The following is a 23476-nucleotide window of genomic DNA, read 5'->3' on the forward strand; positions in this document are numbered from 1 at the left end:
TGTAAAATGTAAGCTGGTAGGACTGGGGATTGTTTCTGTAGGGATTTCCCAAGACAAAAGATGGCAGATAGTGAATATCAAAATAATGGAAACAGCAGATCTGGCAGTAGCTGAAAAGTGAAGAAATTATGTTGCAGAACTATGACCATTCATCTGAACTGGAATACTTTGGGAAATTGTTTCTTTAAATTTGTGCAGGCAAATCTTTTTGCCATGTAAAATAGTTTTGGTTAGTCTCAGTGTAACTAATCATGAAATGCATCTGTGCAGATGTATCTATTATGGAACTATTGATTCTCTTTCAGTCTACCAACTTCCAAGCTCGTAACTGGATGGAAGCTCAAGTGTCCCAAAGAACAAACTGTTGGTGAACTTCTTGTGAGGTCAAGCAGCTTCTTCAGCTCTTAGGTTGAGAAACCAGCCAAATGAACTGAATCAAACAAATGGGGGGGAGAAAAATGACTACAAGGTGAATGGTGAATAGATTTTTTTTATTTTGATTTAATGCAGTTAAAGTATATTTAATTATTAAGGTTTTAAGAGTGAGTTTTGTGTTTTAATCACTGGGGTCTCCCTTCCCCCCTTCCCCTCACCATTGATCTGATGTACTGGGATCATTGTTTGTAAAGGGCTGTCCTTAGCCACAGGTGCTTTAAAAAAAAAACTCCAAAGGTCTTATAGGCTGATGAGCTTGGCATCAGTTGAAGGTAAATTACTAGAAGGTGCCTTAAGAGATCAGATATACCAGTATTTGGATAGCCAGAGACTAATTACAGATAGTCAACATGGCTTTGTGTGTGGTAGGTCATGTTTAACTAATCTTCTAGAGTGTTTTGAGGAGGTTACCAAGAAAGTTGATGAAGGAAAGACTGTGGATGTTGTCTCCATAGTCGTTAGTAAGGCCTTTGATAAAGTTGCACATGGAGTAAACTGGATTCAACATTGGCTGGATGGGAGAAGCCAGAGAGTGGTAGTGGATGATTGCTTCTCAGACTGGAGGCCTGTGATTTGTGATGTGCCTCAGGTCTCAGTCCAGAGACCATTGTTATTATGATGAAGGGCTCAAGTGCATACACTGTTTGACCTGCTGAGTTCCTCCAGCATTGTGTTTTTTCTTCAACTACAGTACCTGCAGAATTTCATGTTTTACATTCAGGACCATTGTTGTTAGTCGTCTACATTAATGATCTGGATGATAATGTGGTAAATTGGATCAGCAGTTTTGCAGATGACACAATAAGGTGGTATGTGGGCGGGAAGGGAAGGTTGAGAACCACTGCTCTAGACCCAATTGTTACTGAAATATTTTGCTTAAGAAAAATTGTCATTGGCCCATTTCCTTTGGAGTTCTGAAACTGTGCACATAACGAGTCAATTAGGTACGATTAAAACAGTGGTTTGCAAAATTTTTCTTTCCAATTACATACCAACTTAAGCAATCCCTTACTAATCACTTATTGCAAAGGGATTGCTTATATGGAGTGGGGGTTTAGGGGGCAGTTTGAAAACCACTGCTGTAGATGGATCTGGACCAGCTGGAAAAAGTTGCTGAAAAATGGGAGATTGAATTTAATGCAGACAAGTGTGAGGTGCTGCATTTTGGAAGGACAAGCCAAGGTAGTGCATAACAGTAGTACACTGAAGAGTGTGGTAGAACAGAGGGATCTGGGAATACAGTTACATAATTCCTTGAATGTGGTGTCACAGGGAGATAGGGCTGTAAAGAGAGTTTTTGGCATATTGACCAGAAATCAAAGTACTGAGTATCGGAGTTGGGATATTACGGTCAAATTGTACAAGATGTTGGTGAGGCCAAATTTGGAGTGTTGTGTGCAGTTTTGGTCACCTAATTAGAGGAAAGATATCAATAAGATTGAAAGTGCAGAGAAGATTTACTAGGATGTTGCCCAGACTTCAGGAACTAAGTTGCAGGGAAAGGTTAAAAGGGTTAAGACTTTATTCCCTGGAGCATAGAAGAATAGGGAGAGGTTTGGTGAGATACAAATCAGAGGATATGGGTGAAGGGTGAAAGGGGAAAAGTTTAAGGGGAACATTAGAGGGAACTTCTTCACACAGGGAGTGGTGGGAGTGTGAGCTGCCAGATGAAGTGGTGAATATGGGCTCAATTTTCACATTTAAGAAAATAAATTGGATGGGAGGGATATGAGGGTGTAGGTCAGTGGGACTAGGCAGAATAGTTCAGCACATACTATAAGGGGTGAATGGCCTATTTTCTGTGCTGTAATGTTCTATGGTTTTATGGCTCACAAAATCATTGAGGACCCTGATCATTCCAAACACAGCATCATTCTGCTTTTTCCTATCAGGAAAGATACTGGAGTTTCAGAGCCAGAACCACCAGGCTGAGAAACAACTTCTTCCCAGGGGCAGTGAGAATGCTGAACGACTGATGAACTGCTCATACAAATCCTCCCAGACTCTACTATTTATTAACATTACTTATTCATGTATATATGTACTGCATATCTATTGTTTCTATGTGTGTTATGTCTGTATGTATATGTTTTTGCACCGAGGACCGGATAACAATGTTTTGCTGGGTTGTACTTGTACAATCAAATGATAATAAACGAGAACTGAATTTATTTTGGTATATGTATGTGTTTTTAATAGTGTTAAAAGTGTTATTGAATGTCAAAGACATTGCAGAAAGATTCAGTGTGAGTGACAATTTGAACAGCTGGTGAGCCTAGGGATAGGGCCTCACCAACTGTGAAATCTATTGCAGGACTACAGTTGGCTAGTGGCAGTCAGATGGACACAGAGCTTCACTGAGCCATGCAGGAAGACGAGAGAAACACAAAAAAAACAGCAGATTCTGCAATTTTGAGTAAACAAAGAAAAGCTGGAGGGACTCATTGGATTGGGCAGCATCCATGGAGAGAAATGGTCAGTCTATGTTTTCGGTCACAACACTTTATCGAGACTAAAGTGGGAAGGGTGGATATCACACACATAGAGGGGGGAGGAGGAAAGAGGTGATGGCAGAAGCACTCTATATTTATAAATCTAAGCTTGCCCCCTCGCTTCCAGCTCAGGCCATAAGCAGAGCTACAAATGAAGCAGTTTTGCCTGCACACATCCAAGTTTATCAACTGTTCTCAGTGTGGCCTCCTCTACAATGGTGAGACCAAATGTAAATTCCACTTCGCTGAGCACCTGCACCCTGTCTATATGTGCAGGTTAAACTCTTTGTTGCTAGCCATTGTAATTCCCCTCACCAGTTCCACATTTTTGTCATCAGTCTCATCCATTGCCAGAATGAGGCCAAATGTAAACTTAACTACACATCACATTCCTCCTAGACAGCCTTGATCTAAATGGCAGGAATATTGAATTTTCTAATTTTGGTTAACCCCCCACCTCTTTCTGGTTTCACTGTCCCAATCTCTGTCCTCTCATATTCTCACTTTTCTCTTAAATCTTTTCTCCTTTTGGTCTCTTCCTCTACCTGTCTCCCCATCTCACCTACTGCCTCCTGTCCAATACTCTTTGGTCTCTCCCCAACCCATCCAATTCTTTTCCCTTGTTTATATACATGATATCTCTCCTACACATTTTTGTCTCATTAAAAGGTCCTGACTAAACCCTGTCTATGGATTCTATCTATGTAGACTGCCTGACCTGCTGAATGCCACCAGCTTGTCCTTGTTTACACATACAGGAAGAATGGCCAGGATCAGGTTGGTAGGAAAAGTAGTCCAGGGAGCAGATAAATGGCGTCGTTTTGTCTCTCCCCAATCCCCACATTCCACGTTTTCCTTTCCACAGTGATTGCTTAGAAATATTTGAAAAGTAGACACTTTTCTAATGTGACTTGGAAATACAATTGCTCAATGATTGGTCAGATTTTGAAATATTTTCATTATAAAGTTGTAGCCTTGCCTAAAATCTACTTAAGGAAACTTTGAACATGAGAAAAATAATAGAATTTTGAGATTAATCCATCTTCCTTATACCTGTACAAAAATTTATTTTTGGGTCTGTTGATATTGATTTATCCTTGGTTTTATTTCCATACAGATTAGAATGATAGAACATTACAGCACAGAAATAGGCACTTTCGGCCCTGCTGAACCATTTTTCTGCCTAGACCCACTGTCTTGCACCCAGTCCATAGCCCTCCCTACCTCTCCCATCCATGTACCTGTCCAAATTCTTCTTAAATGTTAAAATTGAGCCTTCATTCACCACTTCAGCTGGCAGCATGTTCCACAATCCCAGCCCTCTCTGTATAAAGAGATTCCCCCTTATATTTTTTCCCCTTTTGTTCTTAACCCATGACCTTTGGTTTTTATCTCACCTACCATCAGTGGTAAAACCCTACCTACATTTACTCTGTCTAAACACCTTATCATTTTCAATACCTTGATCAAATCTTCCCTTATTCTTCTACATTCCAGGGAATAAAGTCTTAATCTGTTTAACATTCTCTGTAACTCAGTTCCTAGTAAATCATCTCTGCACTTTTTAAAACATATTGCTATCTTTCTTGTAGTTAGGTGACAAAATTGCACACAATACTCCAAATTTGGCCTCATCAATGTCTTGTACAACTTGACCAGGCACCAGACTTCACTCCATTGAAGACATCTACATGAGACAGTATCTTTAAAAAAAATGGCCTCTATCCTCAAAGACCCACACCACCCAGGCCATTCCCTCTTCACTCTATACCATTAGGAAAAAGGAATAGGAGCCTAAAGACAAACACTCAATGGCATAAGGACAGCTTCTTCCCCACTGCCATCAGATTCCTGAATAATCAATGAACCAAAGACTCTGCCTTACTTTTCATGCACTGTTATTTTTTAAAACATGGTTATAATATGCATCTTTGCTCTATGATGCTGCCACAGAACACCGAATTTCATGACTTGCTCATGTCAATAGATTCTGATTCTGAGAAGAGAGCAGAGCTAGAATCACACATGAAAACTTGCACATTCTCATCATCTGCCATGTATTGGTGACGTCCACTGATAAAGACTTCCAAATATAATTATTAGATGCATTGTAAACATTCATTGGATAAGGCTAACTAATTCATCAATAAACTATACTGAACCAATTTAATACAAGAGTTGTAGATTTTCCATATCCTGATGCCACTTGGCACAAATGTGACCTAAAGCTTAAAAAAAAGTATTTGTAGCTTACAATAATTAAATATTATTGGCATGCTTGAAACAAAAGGAAGTTACACTGTGTTACTGTAAAAATAAATTAAATGGATTAATGGGCCTTTACAAGATTTGCACCTGCATTATTCCTCTGGAAGGACAGGCTCAAATCTACTACACTCCTAAGCCAATTAACAGAACTGCAAAGTACCTCTCACTCTTATTTGTCTTTATCCTGAAATAACTTCTGAATGGATAGTGCAAGAGAAGAATTTTGACCTTTGTATTTTGCATTTTTATTCATCTATTTTAATATTTTGCATTATTAGAAGGATTTTGAGCTGACATTTTTTTTAAGACATGCAGCACATTCACAGCCATTTTGGCCTACGATTCCATGCCGCCTAATTTTACCCCCAATTAACATACATCCCTGGTACGTATTGAACAGTGGGAGGAAACCAGAGACCCCAGAGAAAACCCACACAGACATGGGGAGAATGTACACACTCCTTACAGACAGCACAGGATTCGAACCCTGGTTCAGTCCCTATCAATGGCGCTGTAAAGGCTGGCCATGACTCCAACTATGCCCCCCGCAGATACAGATGGAAAAATTAAAAAATGGTGATGCACAATGGGAAACTAATTGTATATTATGCAGGAAATCCGCATCATTTATTGATGGCAAAAGTCGAGCAGACTGACAGATGCCCTGAGACAGGGGTGAGATCAAAATGATTGCTGTGTATAAGCCTAAATGTTTCATCCACAGATAAGAGAGGTTGATACCTAGCATCAAAGAACTAAATTAAAAGGTTAAAAAAGAAAAAAAACCTGGTGTACAAGGGGATGTCTCATGGATGAAAGTAAGAGACAACAGTGGAGAAAATAAAAGTTGGAACTCAAATTCATGGTGAGCTATGACAAGCAAAAGAGCACAAATTTTGGAAAAATTGTGACTAAGCTTGGTTTGGTTTATGATGTTAAAGGAGGTTAATATTTGGACTGAACTGTGTCAGCCAGAAGTAGCAACTCTTTACTGCTTGTTTTAACAGTTGAACAATCAAATTAGAAATTTCAATTTCCTTTCTGAATTAATTGAAATAATTTCCCTGCTGATTTCAACCTTGTGATTGGCTGAATGGCAAATACACACCACTGCTAACAGCCTTTTGAATGTAGGATGATAAAGAGAGGAACAACTGCCCATGGGACTCATGGATGTCATTGCCTTCAGGAGAGCATGTAATTAGAGAAAGCAAAATTGGAATTAAATAAAGAAAATAATCACTGAAAATGTGCCATTCATAAATGGCTCATAAATGGTTCATAAATGTGAGGAGAATGCATGTGTCTATTCCGGGCAACTCGGCAGTTTTGTTCTTTTTGGAATAATTAGCAATGTCATAGAGATTTGGCAGTTTCTAAATAGGTATTTATGATAGTATAGCTGGTGCATGAGCAATGGAGTTGGAGGCAGGGAAATTCGAGCTTTAATTTATTAGAGTTCAAATAGTGCATCGCCCATTGTAATATGAGGCCTCTTGACTAACCTATTGGAATATGGTAACTTGAATCTTCTTTCTTTATCTGCCAATCAGCTAATGATCGTTTTCTCTCGTGCGACTAATGCGTGGGATGACCTTTCATTGAACCGTGAACAATCACTTGGAAATGGTAATAATTGCAGATGGTAACCAGGGGATTATTCATGGCTGTTAAAAGGAATTCTGACAGCAATGCCTTGACTAGAATGGAGAGAGACACTAACACCATTTTGCTTTGCCACATCGAGTAGTATTACTAGTTTGGTTTTCTTATGTCAGCTAAGTCAATGCTGTGAAAAAGTATTTTAGAAATTGGGTTCATGTTTTATATATTGTAAAGAACATTTAGTGCTTTGAACATTAACTCCCATTCCTTCCCTTTCACAGTACAGGTCCAATGTCCAAAATCTGGCTGTCTAAGAGAAAGAAGAGTCTGAAAAATAGACACTACTGGTAGTTTTGCTGTTTTGTTTGCAGTAACATGCTGGTCTAGTTCCCATGCTCCGAGCTACCCTCAAAAGCCCTGACCTTATTCTGGTTGTGGATTGCAGGAATAATATTCAGTATTTTTTCAGACTTTATTTTTACATTGTCCAAAATCCAGCATGGACTCAGTGAAAAGGGCACTGAATTCTGAACATCTTACCTGTGTGCATCTGTTCATTTGGATGCACGTGGATCAAAGGGTCTAAAAGCCAGCATTTACTTATTAAGTGCTGAGCTGAGTTTCCACCACACAAGATCTCACCATTGGAAAATTGACAGAATGAGTAGAAGAGCAGACTGAGTCAGTCAGATTGTTGAGATACAAATACATTCAAATAAAGTGAGGTGAGACTGATAGGACGAAGCACCTGTACAATGGAAGAGAAGGTGGGGGGGGGGGAGGGGAACAAAATGGCAGAGGGATTTACGGGTAAAATGACGGGGAAATGCATCATTGCAGGTCAGCAGAGCTAATAAGGAACTGAAAGAGAGATTTCTACTGGCTCAAGAAGTGAATTTTAAAATTGAATGAACTTTTATAAGAGACCCAGTTGGTGGTGTTTAGAAATAATGTGATCGGAGGTAACCAGGCTATGCAAAGGATAGTAGAAGTCAACAAAGAAAACACACAAAAAAATTATATGCCCACTGCTACAACTGGAAGTTTATAACTACTCAGGAAGGAGATCTGGGTAAAGCCTTGATAATGCTTTTGGGAGATTGTAAATGCATTGTACTGAACAGGTCATGATACCTGGAAGTAGGAAGAGATCTCTTTACTCAAAAAATAACTTTAACGTAGAATTCACTGCCAGAGGAAATGTTTGACTGAATAATTGGGATACTTCAAATGGAAATTGGAGAGAGATCTAAGAAAGGAAAAGATATGCGGAGACTCTGGGATGGGTTGAAAGAAGAGGAAGAATGTGTGTAGAGTGTAAACACAATCTGCTGGAAAAACTTGGAGGGAGAAAAAGAATGTTCGACATTTAAAGCCAGAACCCTTTTCCCACTGATGTTGCCAGTACTCCTCCAGCAGATTACGTTTAGCTTCAGATTCAACAGTCTCCTGTGTGTCTCCAGATTAGTAAAGACTGGTTGGGCCAAATGGCCTGTACATACAGTATATTTTAAGTAATATGCATAATCTATTTAGCAGTTATATAATATTCATACATTTATAATACTTAACATAATATTATAAATTATAATTCATAATATTTTAATATCTATAAAATAAAATTAATAGATATTAAATAGGTTATGAATATTATATATTGTCAGGAAATCCATTTGCTTGACTATAATATATTTAAGGAGCCCATGGGGTTCACTTTCGGCAAGTGTTCTTGGTAAGAATAGATATTCAATGTTATAATTATAATGTCAATAGAATACTTAGTAAATCCTTGGAGTAATTCATTTCACGCTTATCAGGAATCCACACTTCCTTCATCCAAAATTTGTACCTCTCTGAGATTTACCTCTCAGCCTGTCCACTGAGCAAACTCTCATCTTACCTTGCCCTCCCTTTCTATTCATTGCGGACTGTCTGTTATTTTTCTTTTCCTCTCTATATGAATCTCCTATTCCATTCACACTACCCAAAAATGCATCATTTCCATTCCTGTAATATCATTCCGAACATGGCCATTTAAAACCAATTCTGTGTCCTCATATCAATATTTCCTAACCACTTTCTCTGTATCCACCCTTGGAAAAAAATCCTAATTTGTACATATTTGCACATTCAAGTGCACAATTAACTTAAACATTTCAGCAATGCATTATGAATCCATATTGGTTCTCCGTGATCAGCTCATATCCTCAGACTTCATTTAACCTGTCCCATAACATAGCTCAGAAACTTGCATCCAAAGGCAAGACTAATAGATTAACAATTTCTTGCTTTTTCCTTCTTGCTTCTAATCATTTAATGACAAATCCAAAGCAACAATTTCTAAATAAGTATACTTCTCGGAGTCTGACTAAAAAAATTTGCAACTACCTCACCGTCTTTTAATACACTAAAATAGAAGGTATGAAATTCTAGACGTATTGTTCTATGCAATCTTGCTTTCTTCCAGTTTCCAGCTTTCCTTTTCTCTCACCTATCTTCCTTTTGGCTTCAGATTTATATTGGGTCCCCAAGACTCTCTGTTCATGCACACCACTAAGAATTCTGCTATTAACCTTTCAAGTTCAATCTTTCAAAATGTATCACTTCATACTTATTTCAAATTGAACTCCATCTTCCACTTTTTCATGCAACTCTATCCCATTGTAATTTACATCACCTTCAACACAACCCATAATACCTTCAATCTTCCAACCTACCATCCCATCCCTCCATTTCTTCACCCGTGTTCCAGAACAGATCCCTGCAAGACGCCACTAGGCACTGACCTCCAGGCAGGAAATGCTTCATTCACTTCCATCCTCTGCTTTCTGTGGGCAAGTCGATTCTGAGGCCAAGCAGCCACATTTCTATAGATCCCATACCTCGTGTCTTTCTAAATGAGCTTACCATGGGGAATCTTGTCAAATGCCTGACTAGAATCCATATTCAACACATCCACCACCCTGCTTTCTTCAATTTGTTTTGTCACTTCCTCTAAAAACTCAATTAGATTCATAAGGCACAATCTGCCCCTCACAAAGCCATGCTGGCTATTCCTTATAAGATGAGGTTTCTCCAAATGCTCAAACATCCTGTCACTAAAAACCCTCTCTAATAGTTTGCCAAATATTGGCATAAGCCTCAGTGATCTATAATTCCCAGGATTCTCCTTATTAACCTTGCTTGAACGAGGGATCTACATATGCCACCTTCCAATCCTCTGGCACCACTCCCATGGACAGAGACGAGGCAAAGAAATCTCTTCCCTTAGTAACTTGGGGTATATCCCACCTGCCTCGGGGGCTTATCCATTTTGATCTTTTTCTGAAGAACCAATACTACCTCTTTCATAACCATAACATGCTCCAACACATTAGCCTGTTCAACACTGACCTCGCATTCATCAAGGTCCCTCTCCTTGGTAAACAATGAAGCAAAGTATTTATTAAGGACCTCCCCTACCTCTTCTGCCTCCAGGCACATTTCCCCCTTTATCCTTGAACAGTTCTATTCTCACTCCATTCATCCTCCTGTTCTTCACGTACATGGAGAAAACCTTGGATTTTTCCTTAATCCTAATTGCCGGGGCCTTTGCTTGTTCTCTTCTAACTCTCCTAAGTCCTTTCTTGTTTCTTCCTGAGTACCTTATAATTCTCAAGAACACTGCTCCTCTATTAGGCTTGACCATGTACTGTGTATGGAATCCTTGAATGCACCTAACAAAGTCTGCCCCTCTAAACCTTTTGCATTGAGGAAGTGCCAATTGGCATAGACCTGTCCTTGGCTCTTTCCCTCCTTGTATTATTGTTCCTTGATGAGATTGTCCAGAAAAGTATCTCTCACCTGTTAGAACAAACCTTCCTCTCCACTTTGAATCCTTGCTTTACAGTAGTGCTAATTATTTATGTAATTATATACACATATGGTATTGACTGGAATACACACTTAGCAATTTTTATGTTTCTGTCAAGTGTAAATAACATTTCTGCATTGTCTGTCAGATGTTTCAAACAACAGAAATTTGCACTTAGCATAGCAAATAAATATGATTATTTTCATCAAGGACCAATTCTGCAGATGTCCACCTAACCAGGATAGTTAATTAAATTTAGGTCCTTCTCCTAAATGGCATATTATAGTTTTAATTTAATTTAATGTGGACATACAGCATGGTAACAGGCCCTTCCAGCCCACAAGCCTGTGCTCCCCAATTAACCTACATTCCCTGTATGTTTGGAAGGGTGGGAGAAAACTGGCACCCAGAGGAAATCCACAAAGACAATAGGAGAAAGTGCAAACTCCTGGTGCTGTACTTGCATGCCAGACTATATTGCTTCACATGAAATAGGAAGTGCTAGACAAAACTAACAATATTCTTATTGTTCACCTTCTCCAAGCTAATAATAGCACAGACATTGATAACTAACCACAGCAATCAATCTCCCCAAAATTACTTCATTCCTCTACCAGTCAAGGTGGTATAAAGATTTTAGAATACTGGTCCAAAGGGCTCTGTTCCATTCAAATGTGTCCACTTACCTCTATCACAGGTCAGGTTTTAAATTTACTCTTGCACTGTATCAAATTAAATAAGTGGAAATAAATAAATTGACATAAATAAATAGACAGACAAGCAGACAAATAGATAGATAAAGGGTTTTTATGTGTGTGTATATATATATATATATATATATATATATATACACACACAAATAATAAATGGGTGGCACGGTTGACGTAGCAGTAGCACAACGCCTTTACAGAGCCAGCAATCAGGACTGGGGCTCAATTCCCTCTGTAAGAAGTTTGCAGGTTCCAGTTTCCTCCCACTATTCAAAACATAATAGGGGTATAAATTGGGTGGCAAGGACTCGCGGGCCAAAATTGGCTGTTACCATGCTGTACGTCTACATTTTAAAAAAAAATTACTATCTGCATCCACTGAGTCACTTGGAATAGATCACCTACTCATTGAAATAATGTTTCAACTGATCAACTTGAATTTACTTCTATTTCATACATAAGCCGTGTTCCCAAATATAGGAATTCAGAACAGGGGTGTGTCAAATCTGTCATAATCTATGTTATGTCATCTCTGCCAATTGTAAAAACAATATCATTTCTATTTACATAAGTCCTTCTTGTAATCCATTTCCTCAATCCTAATTTTCAGACTGTCTCCTTGTCTCTTCAACAATCATTTATTTTGTATTATGATAACCGTAACTGTGCCAACATATAGTGAAATGGTAGGATTACTTCCTATCTTGATGTTTAATGGACCAAATTGCCTGAAACCCAGTTCACACCTTGTTACCTTCCTCCTGCCCCATGCTCCCACCCCCTCACATCACTAAGGGTTTATTGCAGGGAAATGACTTGTGCAACTGTGCAGTTCCCACTGACTGAAAGGTTTTCCTTTGTAATTGTCTCTTGAGTCTATGAATAGCAAATAAGCCACATTAGCTAAAATGGAGGCCCTATTCTTCACAGTAAACTCATTCCTCATATGGTCAATGGCATAACTTGGATCTCATAAGAGATGTCTCAATTAGGAATAACTGTAGACATGATTGCCTTGAAAGGTTGGCCCTTCAAAGCTTCTCCATGCCATTGCAAACTAAACTGAACCAATTGTTGTTATTTTTCTTTTTCTCAGCCGCTATAGCTACAATATTGATTTACCATGCTCAGTATTGAGTAGCACCCCAGACAGTACAGGATTTGGAACCAGGTTCAGCCCCTTGAGCAGCAGTTGATCTGAGGAAAGTTTGTTCTGATGGTAGATAAAGGGCAGATATGATGGAATGGATTGATTATACCTGGAAAGGCCCAGGCCAATTTCCCAGCAGTCACTCATTAACTTGGAACTGATTGCCGGCTCAAAGTAAGAATTGAAAAATGTTTTTTATTTTCAAATCCTACATAAAATATGTACAAATAAGCCCAGTTTGTTTCGTGATTTACTTTCTAAGTTTGTTTATAGATAATAAATCATATCTGTGTCTCTTCTAAATCTGAACAAAAGAAAACCAAGGGCTTTCATGGCAAATACATACTCAACAATCAAACAATACTGGCTGTGCTATTTAATCAAAATACCACTAGCCTCCTGTTGACCTAATTAAGGTAAAAGGCAGCCAGGGTGATGCAGCAGTTCAAAATCATGTTCCATCAGTTCACTGCAGTATCCAGCAAGGGAGCTGTTTTCCACAAAGTGCAAAATATGAGCTTTTAAACTGCTTTGAGATTACCCTCAACTAACTGAATATGTTTTTGTTAAATTCTGAATACCAAAACAAAAATATTGTAATTGATTGACATTTTACTGGAGAAAATATCTGACTGAAATGACATCTCTCTTTTAAATTGTTTAACACTGTAAATACCTAATAAAATGCAAATTACTTCCTTACCTATTCTCAACGTTGGTGCAATTTTAATTAAATATATTGGAATTAGAGATCCGAACATGAGCATTCTGTAAATTGTGAAAGTTGTGACAGTAAAGGACATGGTTATAATGTTACATTACATATTATGTTACATTACATATTGTAGTTATCATCAAAGTCCAAAAATTGCATGTTTATGTCTGATAATCCAGTTGTTCACAAGGGTGTACAGCAGTGGTTTTCAAACTGACCCCCCCCCACCAAAACTCACATGGCACTTTAAGTAATCCCTATGCCATCAGTGCTCTATGATTTGTAAGGGATTGCTTAAGGAGGTATGTGAGTGGGAAGGGAAGGTTGAGAATCACTGCTCTAGACCCAATTATTACTGAAGTACTGAACCCTTCTCCATTAACAATGGCGTGAAGCAAGGCTGTGTTCTCGCACCAACCCTCTCTTCAATCTTCTTCAGCATGATGCTGAACCAAGCCATGAAAGACCTCAACAATGAAGACGCTGTTTAAATCCGGTACCGCACGGATGGCAGTCTCTTCGATCTGAGGCGCCTGCAAGCTCACACCAAGACAAAAGAGAAACTTGTCCGTGAACTACTCTTTGCAGACGATGCCGCTTTAGTTGCCCATTCAGAGCCAGCTCTTCAGCGCTTGACGTCCTGTTTTGCGGAAACTGCCAAAATGTTTGGCCTGGAAGTCAGCCTGAAGAAAACGGAGGTCCTCCATCAGCCAGCTCCCCACCATGACTACCAGCCCCCCCTCATCTCCATCGGGCACACAAAACTCAAAACGGTCAACCAGTTTACCTATCTCGGCTGCACCATTTCATCAGATGCAAGGATCGACAACGAGATAGACAACAGACTCGCCAAGGCAAATAGCGCCTTTGGAAGACTACACAAGAGTCTGGAAAAACAACCAACTGAAAAACCTCACAAAGATAAGCGTATACAGAGCCGTTGTCATACCCACACTCCTGTTCGGCTCCGAATCATGGGTCCTCTACCGGCATCACCTACGGCTCCTAGAACGCTTCCACCAGCGTTGTCTCCGCTCCATCCTCAACATTCATTGGAGCGCTTTCATCCCTAACGTCGAAGTACTCGAGATGGCTGAGGTCGACAGCATCGAGTCCACGCTGCTGAAGATCCAGCTGCGCTGGGTGGGTCACGTCTCCAGAATGGAGGACCATCGCCTTCCCAAGATCGTGTTACATGGCGAGCTCACCACTGGCCACCGTGACAGAGGTGCACCAAAGAAAAGGTACAAGGACTGCCTAAAGAAATTTCTTGGTGCCTGCCACATTGACCACCGCCAGTGGGCTGATATCGCCTCAAACCGTGCATCTTGGCGCCTCACAGTTCGGCGGGAAGCAACCTCCTTTGAAGAAGACCGCAGAGCCCACCTCACTGACAAAAGGCAAAGGAGGAAAAACCAAACACCCAACCCCAACCAACCAATTTTCCCCTGCAACCGCTGCAACCGTGTCTGCCTGTCCCGCATCGGACTTGTCAGCCACAAACGAGCCTGCAGCTGACGTGGACATTTACCCCCTCCATAAATCTTCGTCCGCGAAGCCAAGCCAAAGAAGAAGATTTTGCTTCAGAAAAATTGTCATTGGCCCATTTTTTTGGAGTTATGAAACTATACACAAAACGAGCCAATGAGGTACAATTAAAACAGTGGTTTTCAAACATTTTATTTCCATCCACATACCATCTTAAGCAATCCCTTACAATCACAGAGCATCTCTGGCATAGGGATTCCCTCAAGTGGAATGTAAGTTTAAGGGGGCAGTTTGAAAACCATTGGTCTACAGAAATGATATGTTGGCTAAACATATTCAAACTGTGTTCAGGTAAACTTGAGTGTATTAGTTACAACTTGTTTAGGGTGCTATACATACGATATAAAATAAAAACAGGACATGGTGGAAATTTTTAGCAGGCCAGGCAGAATCTGTGGAGAGGGAAAGAGTTAAATCTTCAGTTTGATGACCTACCATGAGGATATTTGAATGGGCTTTGCATCTTTGCAGCACCAGTTCTTTATAATATCCTCTCCTCAACAAACACATATTTTGGCTCATGGAAAATGAGCTGAGTTTTCTTCTAATCTATAAATAATAATATTTTAAACCTAGACACCTTCAAAAACACACATCTTTCCAATAAATAGACTAATTTTGCATTTGATCAGAGGCAGATTTAAGATATGTTTTGATTTATAATATGAATATAGTGTTTAGCAGGGCCAAAAAAAAATCTGTATCAATAATTCACTTTGCTATTTGTGAGAATCCCCAAATTGGCTTCTGGATTTATTATGTTACAGCATTGATTATACTTCTTGGTGAGAAGCACTGTGAACTGGCCCTAGTTCATGACTGAAACGCAAGTGTTAATTCTTTTTCATTTTTCGATTCTTGAATGTGTGCCAGAGATATTGCTAGTGCAATCGCCATTGGGGACAGAAATCTGGTCTGAACTACTTAGGATGAATTAAAATTTAACATTGCCCATGGAGATCAGTGATCAATAGGCTGAAATATGAACTGGATCACCATCTAGTAACTAGTAAGGCAGTAAACTGAGATGAGCTCGATGTTGTAATTAACATTTGATCACAAAATTAAAATGAAACAAGTTGCTCTATGGCCATACACTGTTCTGTGAAAATTTAGAGTGCAGTCCTGTTATTTACCACCTCAGAAACAGTTATGTCAAAAATGAGGAGCCCCTAGCAAAAGAAAAACAAAGGGAGTAGCATTTTGACTTTGGGTAACAATGACTTGGCAGTCCATCTTATTATCGATCCAGATCATATTTCCACTGTAATTAAAATGACTCGCTGACATTACAGCTGTTTCAAATTGATCCTGAACCTTCCAGGATCTGATATCATACTCCCCAGGGAGGTAACACTAATCATTTACTTTACCTTGTGCTAAATTTCTAACATGGGTTGTATTCCAGATTTCACACCTCACGAATGGTAATTAGTAAACAACAACTTGCATTTATATTAACTTTAACATTGCATAAAGACACAGGCATACAAACATGCAACATACAAAGCATGCAGCTAAGATGACCTGTGGAGGGAGCTTTTTGCTGGGCTCTGGTATTCAACTCCACACATATCCCAAGACCATGCACAAATTTGTAAAAAGGCCCATTATCTCCAGTACTGAAAAACATGCAAGGCAGCCACTTACCACAAGCAAAGCCTATCCGCTGAAAGGTAGATGCCCAGCAACAGGTCAGTTATGAGCTGCTTCATTGTTTACGGTCCTCATGCTTCATGTGTTCAGTAGCATTTGACATCAGAACAAAGTTTGTACACCTTTTGATGTAACTGCCCATCCCCAATGACCTTGGAGGGTATGTGCTCGTGTTTAGATATGTGTTTGGGGCAGATTTCATAATGTGGCAAAATTTCTTAGCTTTTAAGATATTACAAAAATGTCGAGTCACTGAGCTAGTTAAAAACATACTTGAGGACATGATCAAATACTTGATAGAAAGAGGCATTAATGTCTTTTTAAGAAAAACAGAGAGTTAGCACGGAAGGGTTGCTTGTGGAGGGAATGCTAAGGCCTAGACCTTTGGCAAAAGAAAGATGATGGTCATTGGTGGAACAAGAAAATATGGAGATTTGCACGCTAGAATTTTAAGGGATTGGACAAGGGTTTGTGGCTAGAAAGGTCACCAAGGAAGGGGTGGGCTGTTAATTACAACAACTTTGATCTACTTAAAACTCATCTTGAGCTCCTGTTACCACCTCCATTTGAACCATTTCACATGCTTTTCCTCTCCAGTAGGTGGTGATTCATTGCTGATACACAGGTCACGTCAACTGAGCTCACTCAGTATTTTATGATTAAGCCTTGAAGGTGACTCCAGGACTACACACATAAGACTAACTTCACGTGTCCTCTTGCTCTTCCAGCAGAAGAGCAAACAGCTGGCATGTATTGAGAGAGAAGGAGAATAAATTTAGTAAAATAGTTAATATAATTGGACTCTACAAACCTCTTCATTTGCCTGAGAGAACAAGTGCTCTCACGATCATCCAGCCTGTCTTTCACATGCATTGAGTCGTAAGAATTGTAAGTATATTCAGTGTCATCATTGTACTCTGGACCAAGCAGCGTCCGTGCCCAGGTTCCCATATCGTATGGGGGCAGGGTACCTCCAAACTCAGATGGCAAATACTCTGGATAGATGAGCTGGTGCAGACTGTTCAGGTTGTTGCCATGAAGAAAAATCTGGGGCAAAAAGAATGAAATTCAAATAGCAATCACAAAGCTCTGGTAAACTGAAATAAGTCATGGCAAATTGAACCACCTGAGTTTCAAAAACCAAAATATCCATTTTATTTCACTTCAGACCTGCAAGTACCAAAATACATCATCTATGAAATGCAAAGTTGATTTTGTCATTAGTATTTGTGGATAGATGAATAGAAAGAAATGTACTTTATTATATTTAGGGAAAATATCTCAGTTGTGATGAAATTGAAATTAATGTTATTTAGAGTTCAAATAGATTGTAGCTGAATCTCTCGAGGGTTTTGTGATAGCAACTTGCTGACTGATTCCTTTTTGACTTCATCCTTAATCATTTTTATGGTTATTCACAGCCAAAGTAGAATTTCCAACTGGAGACCCACCAATTCTGCGAAGTGTTAAGATTCTCGGTACAAAACATTCCAATTCTTAAGTGCATGCAACACATGACCACAAAATGTATACAGATGAATGAACACAATTAATCTATTTTTATCCATCCATCCTGGAAAACCCAACAAAGCTTTAACCATCTTTTTCCACTAGGGGTACCCAGGCTTTAACCATCTTTTTCCACTAGGGGTACCCAGGCTTTAACCATCTTTTTCCACTAGGGGTACCCAGGCTTTAACCATCTTTTTCCACTAGGGGTACCCAGGCTTTAACCATCTTTTTCCACTAGGGGTACCCAGGCTTTAACCATCTATTTCCCTTTGGGGTACCCAGGTTTTAACCATCTTTTTCCACTAGGGGTACCCAGTTGTTGGAAGAGATGAACTTTCTTCAACAGATCAAAGCAATATTTTTCCTAAAGTGACCTACATTTCACCAAATAAATTTATATTTATAACATTGACTTCAATGAAAAGGCTAAGGCTTAGTGCAACATATTTTGTTTCACTGATAAAGATCGATTCCTGTAATTTTAAAATTAAACTGCAATGTATTTGGCAAAATAATTGTCACCTAAAAATAAGTGTTGCAATTAAAGATTAATTTTCAAAGGTAGCTAAATTACAATAACCCTTCTCAAAATGATAGAGCAAGTTCAAGTTTATTTATCATCTGATTGTACCAGTACAATCTGACGAAACAGCTTTCTTCAGTCCATGGTGCAAAACAGTGTAAACACACTACAGACATAAAACAATACAGTACATGTACATATATTAAAATAAATATTATTAATAAATAGTACAGTCACAGGGAGTTGTTTTAGCAACTCAACAGTTATTCAGCATGTCTCACTGCCTGTGGGGGAAAAGCTGTTCTTCAGATGGGTGATTCTAGCTCCAATGCTTCTGTATCTCCTAATGGGAGTAGCTCGAAGATACAGTGTGCAGGTAGAAGTGCACGCAGATGTTGTGAGCCCTCTTTCAACAACAATCCTAGTAAATCAGATCAATGTTGGGTGGGGAGACCCCAGTGATCCTCTTTGATACTTTTATTGATCCTGTGGATTGATCTCTGAACCAATTCTCTACAGAAAACTTACCACACCATGATGCAGCCAGTCAGGACGTTCTCGATCCAACTCTTGTAGAAAGTGGACAGAATGGTGGCCAGTAGCCTTGCTTGCCTCAGTCTTTTAAGGAAGTTGACATTCCTGACAAATGAGATGTTATGAGACCAGGATAGGTCTCTTCTTCAGTGGACTCTGACGAACTAGATGCTCTCCAATACCAAGCTTTTCATATGCAATGGAGGGTGGTTGTCCCTGGTCGTCCTGAAGTCCCAATCATGTCCTTTGTCTTGTCCACATTGAAACTCAGGTTGTTATTCTTGTACCATTTCACATGATTTTCCAGCTCTTCCCTGTATTGTGACTCATCATTGTTGCTGAGACCAACTACTGTCGTGTCATCTGAAAGCTTGATGACTCTGTTGGAGCTGGTCTGGCATCAGAGTCATGGGTCAGTAGTGTGAACAGGAGCAAGCTGAGCAAACAGCCCCAAGTGTGCCAGTGTTCAGCGTGATGGTGCTCGACGCTCTGCTGCCAACCCAGACAGACTGTGTAGGAAGTCCAAAATCCAGTTACAGGGAGGGCTGCTGAGTCTCAGCAAGGACAGCTTCTCCACCAGCATCTGGGATATGACTGTTATGCTGAGCTTCAGTCAATAAATGGCAGCCTGGCACATGAGGCATTGTTCTCCAGGTGGGTAAGACCGGGGTGGAGGGACAAGGCTATAGCATCCTCAGTAGAACTGTTCCATCTATAGGAGAATTGAATCCAGTTTCTCTGGGAGGTGTGCTTTGATGTGTATCATCATCAGATTTCATAATCTGTTATTCATAATGGTGGAGTAGTCTGGGTGATAGTCATTGAGGCCTGTTATTATCACCCTCTTTGGTATTGGAATGATGGTGGCTACCTTGAAACCAGCAGGGATGATGGACTGCTGCAATGTCATGTTGAAGATGTCCTTAAGGACCTCCATCAGTTCAGCACAGTCCTTCAGTATCCAGCCAGGTATGCTGTCTGAATCCACTGCCTTGTGTGGGTTCACCCTGGATAGGAGTCTCCTTACTTCAGCCACAGCTATGAAACAGGCCTGTCCTTCAGGTGGAGACAGAGCTCTATTTGGCATTAGCCTGTTCTTCACATGGATCCAATAATCTGGCCCCTGATTGTACGAAAATCCTGATGCTTCAGCATTTGGCTCGTTGGTTTAAACATAAGATGTTTAGTCTGTCCTGAAGGATGGCATCATTGTTGCTGATTCGTCAGGTTGACTTGTGATGTGTCATTGTTTTGATATCTTGCCACATGTCCCTCATGTCACCAGTGTTGCACACTAACTATGGATCCTCTGTGCGTACCTACGCTTTGCCTTCCTGATTGCACAGGAGAGTTCCACCCTGGCTGATCTTAGTACCAATTTTCCTCCTGTCCTAAAGGCTGCAACTCGAGCTCTGAGAAGTGCACAGTGCTCTGTATCCAACCGTGGTTTCTGGTTAGCCCTGGTTGGGTAGCATTTGATCTCTGACACATCCTCGATGCTCTTTCCAATATCGCCATTCACTGAACATTGATGTTTACATGGCTGTCGTAGGTGGCTGCTTCCCTGATCTCGAAGCAGCTTTTGTTTTAAATGGCAGCACACGAGGTTGCAGCGGCCTCTCTGGCTCCATACTACGGTCAAGTCCCTGACCCTGCATGTATTGCTTATGATTATGAAACAATAACAAGACCTGAACTTTCAAACTGCAGATCACTCAGATCAATTATTGAGTGGTTTTAACTTGCTAGGCAAGCAAGCCTGACTGCAGTAAACCGTGGAGCAGATCGCTGGAGACGTGAGGGAGGACACTGGAGATGGAAGGAAGCCTAACAAGTTGTCTGTGAGAAGATAGAAGCGCGGCAAGCAGGCCAGCATCGGGATTAGAGAGAGTTAACCCGTTCAGACCTGCACTCCTGATATTATTCACAAATGTAAGATGTCTAGAGAAGAAAATGAATTACCTGAGACTGCATCTGAACCAGAAAGATCTGCAAAGCTACTGTGCTCTGGTGATTACAGAAACATGGCTTCAGGACTCCATTCCAGACTCAACAATCCAGCTTGATGGGCTTCTCTTCTTCAGGGCAGACAGAGATGCTACTGCTTCGGGCAAGACTTGAGGAGGTGGTCTGTGCATTTACATCAGTGAGATTTGGTGTTCAAATATCTCTGTAGTAAAAACCTTCTTCTCAGCAGAGATAGAGTACCTGATGGTGAAATGTAGACCCTTTTACTTGCCCAGGGAATTCTCAGCCACGCTTATGTTCTGCATTCAGCAACATTTCAATGAAAAATCAAAATGAAATTGAACATGGTAGATTTTTGCCACATTTATTTTTAAGATCCCTAACTGATTCCCTCAGAATAATATTTTTTTCCTTAAGTTTACCATGTTGATCATTCTGAACGGCCTGTTCAACATCCTTTAACAGGGTTGACACAAGAGGCAATAATTTTACTTAATTATAAGAAGATGAAAGAAAACTCAAAGAAAATTATCTCAGTCTAAAGGAAGGTGGGTGGAGGCAGAAACCTCCATTCCATTTAAAAGTAAATGAACACTGGAAGAGTTATGACTAAATGGCTTTAGGCCAAGAGCTAGGAAGTGGAAGCTATTTTTGACTCACATGGACATGATGGGCCAAAAGACCTATTTCAATGCCCTAATTTCTATGCATTTATTATTCAGCTTCTTGTATATCTAACTGAACTGGTCAAACATTATAAAGGGTTTCATTATGATACTGAGGGATGAACATTGTAGCTTCAGCCCTTGCTCTACTGCATGATGTAAGAAAAATCATGACCAAGTCGACAAGTAGAACTGGAGAAGCCAGGTTGATTCAAAGCCAACCCAAAACTTCAAGCCTTGCTCATCATTGGATTGCTGGACAAATCTTGAACTGAGTACATCTATTAACTAGACTGGTTGTATATAACTCTGACACATAGTCACCAAAATTACATATCTAGTGACAGAATGAGGAAAAGAATTAATCACAACTCTAAATTATATTGTACAAATTAAGATTAAGGATTTGATGGATATTCCTGCTATCACTGGGAAGACTTTTTTAAGTCCACAACAGTACATGATCACTAAGCTCCATAGTGACTCCTTGTGACTGTAATTAAACAAAGTACATAAACACTCTAATAATCTGGCATCTGACTCTTCAGAATCTATGATACTTCAGCATATGGCTCACTGATTAAAACAGAAAGTCTCTGTTATCTGTGGAACTACCATACAGAGATCCACTACTCTTCAGGATGGTCATGTACTAACAGGAGTGGGTGCCAGTTGGGATCTGGAACTCGGGGTCAAGCAACATACTCAACTTTGTTTTGGCTATAGCCCTCTTAGGGTTCTGTTCAAAGTTTATGGGGCCCCCTTCTCTGTGAAGCAGTCAAGTTTAGTTGGTTTCTTCCTACCATCTACATAATTTTAAAAATTATTTTACGATTTCAATCTGATGCCTCCCTTAAATGTGCTGTGGCCCCTGTTATGAATGGTTGTTCTAGAGAGCTTGTATTCCTGAAATGTACAAGCTAAAACACTGGGTTCTACTGCCCATGGCCCCATTTCAACCCACTAGGTTTACTGTAACTAGTGTATTATGTAAAATGTCAACAATAGTGAAATATAAGTGTGTTGGAGTAATAAGAATAACATCCAATAATCCAGAAAATCTGTGGTCCAGGACATCAGATAGACTGAAATTCATTGTCAGTTGTTTAATCTGCTGGATAGATGGAAGCTTAGACAAGCTTTCCTCTTCCCTTCTTTTGAACAGTTTTGATAACCATTAAAAAACATTCTGCATCAATTTGCAAAGCAGACCGGAGAGACTTCATGTAACCAAAGCACAAGGTTTGAGAAACAGTCTGTATCCAAACCATCATCACTGCAGAATTCAACTCTCTATTGCCTGTCATTTGGGTGAATCTAAACTGATGAGAAATATGCTGCACAATCTGATCATGGCGTCATTCACAAACAATTGAAAATGGAACCAATTAAAATCTTTCTGAATTTACGTTCGGCAGCCAGGGAGCATCCATAGGCAGCCTAATTTATTTAGTTCATCATACCTGTAGTTAGTTTTGGCTGACGTATACTTCCTGTGTAAATGATTTTGCCGTGTAGATGCTTGCGCTCTTGAGAACTGGAGAAAGCAGCTGAGCCCAGATGTTGTTACACTGCAATGACTTGGAGAACTGGTAGCAGCCACAAAGAGCAGGGCAAGCAAGAGGAAGAGTGAAGAGGAGGATGTGGAGAACAGCTCACAGCAAGAGGCCACATTCGTGGAGCAGGTTTCGGGAACAATGAGAAATCACTGGAGAATGCCTGAGAAGTGTCATCAACATGACCATCTTCAACTGATTCATCAAAGGCCTGTATTTATCCACGCAAATATTGGACATGGTTGTCGATATAGTGTCCAGCATTCATGGCCTCTCTGATGTTGAA

At 39.9% G+C, this 23476-nt stretch overlaps 2 protein-coding genes across 4 annotated transcripts in view; one reads left to right on the forward strand and one right to left on the reverse strand.

The window, feature by feature from the left end:
- The window catches only part of unm_hu7910 (un-named hu7910), a 71331-nt gene extending 68725 nt beyond the window's left edge, over positions 1-2606 (forward strand). Inside the window, exons 16-17 of the mRNA XM_069915695.1 lie at positions 306-469; positions 2328-2606. The gene's annotated coding sequence lies outside the window, so the exon portion shown is untranslated. The remainder of the gene's footprint in view (positions 1-305; positions 470-2327) is intronic.
- LOC138755435 (clavesin-1-like) overlaps positions 1-23476 on the reverse strand; it is a 73118-nt gene that overhangs the window by 7703 nt on the left and 41939 nt on the right. For all 3 annotated transcript variants that reach the window (XM_069921409.1, XM_069921410.1, XM_069921407.1), the window contains one exon: positions 17244-17479. In XM_069921409.1, the coding sequence (XP_069777510.1) occupies positions 17244-17479 (236 nt within the window). The remainder of the gene's footprint in view (positions 1-17243; positions 17480-23476) is intronic.

Source organism: Narcine bancroftii, chromosome 2 (assembly GCF_036971445.1).
Source record: "Narcine bancroftii isolate sNarBan1 chromosome 2, sNarBan1.hap1, whole genome shotgun sequence".
Classification (NCBI taxonomy): domain Eukaryota; kingdom Metazoa; phylum Chordata; class Chondrichthyes; order Torpediniformes; family Narcinidae; genus Narcine; species Narcine bancroftii.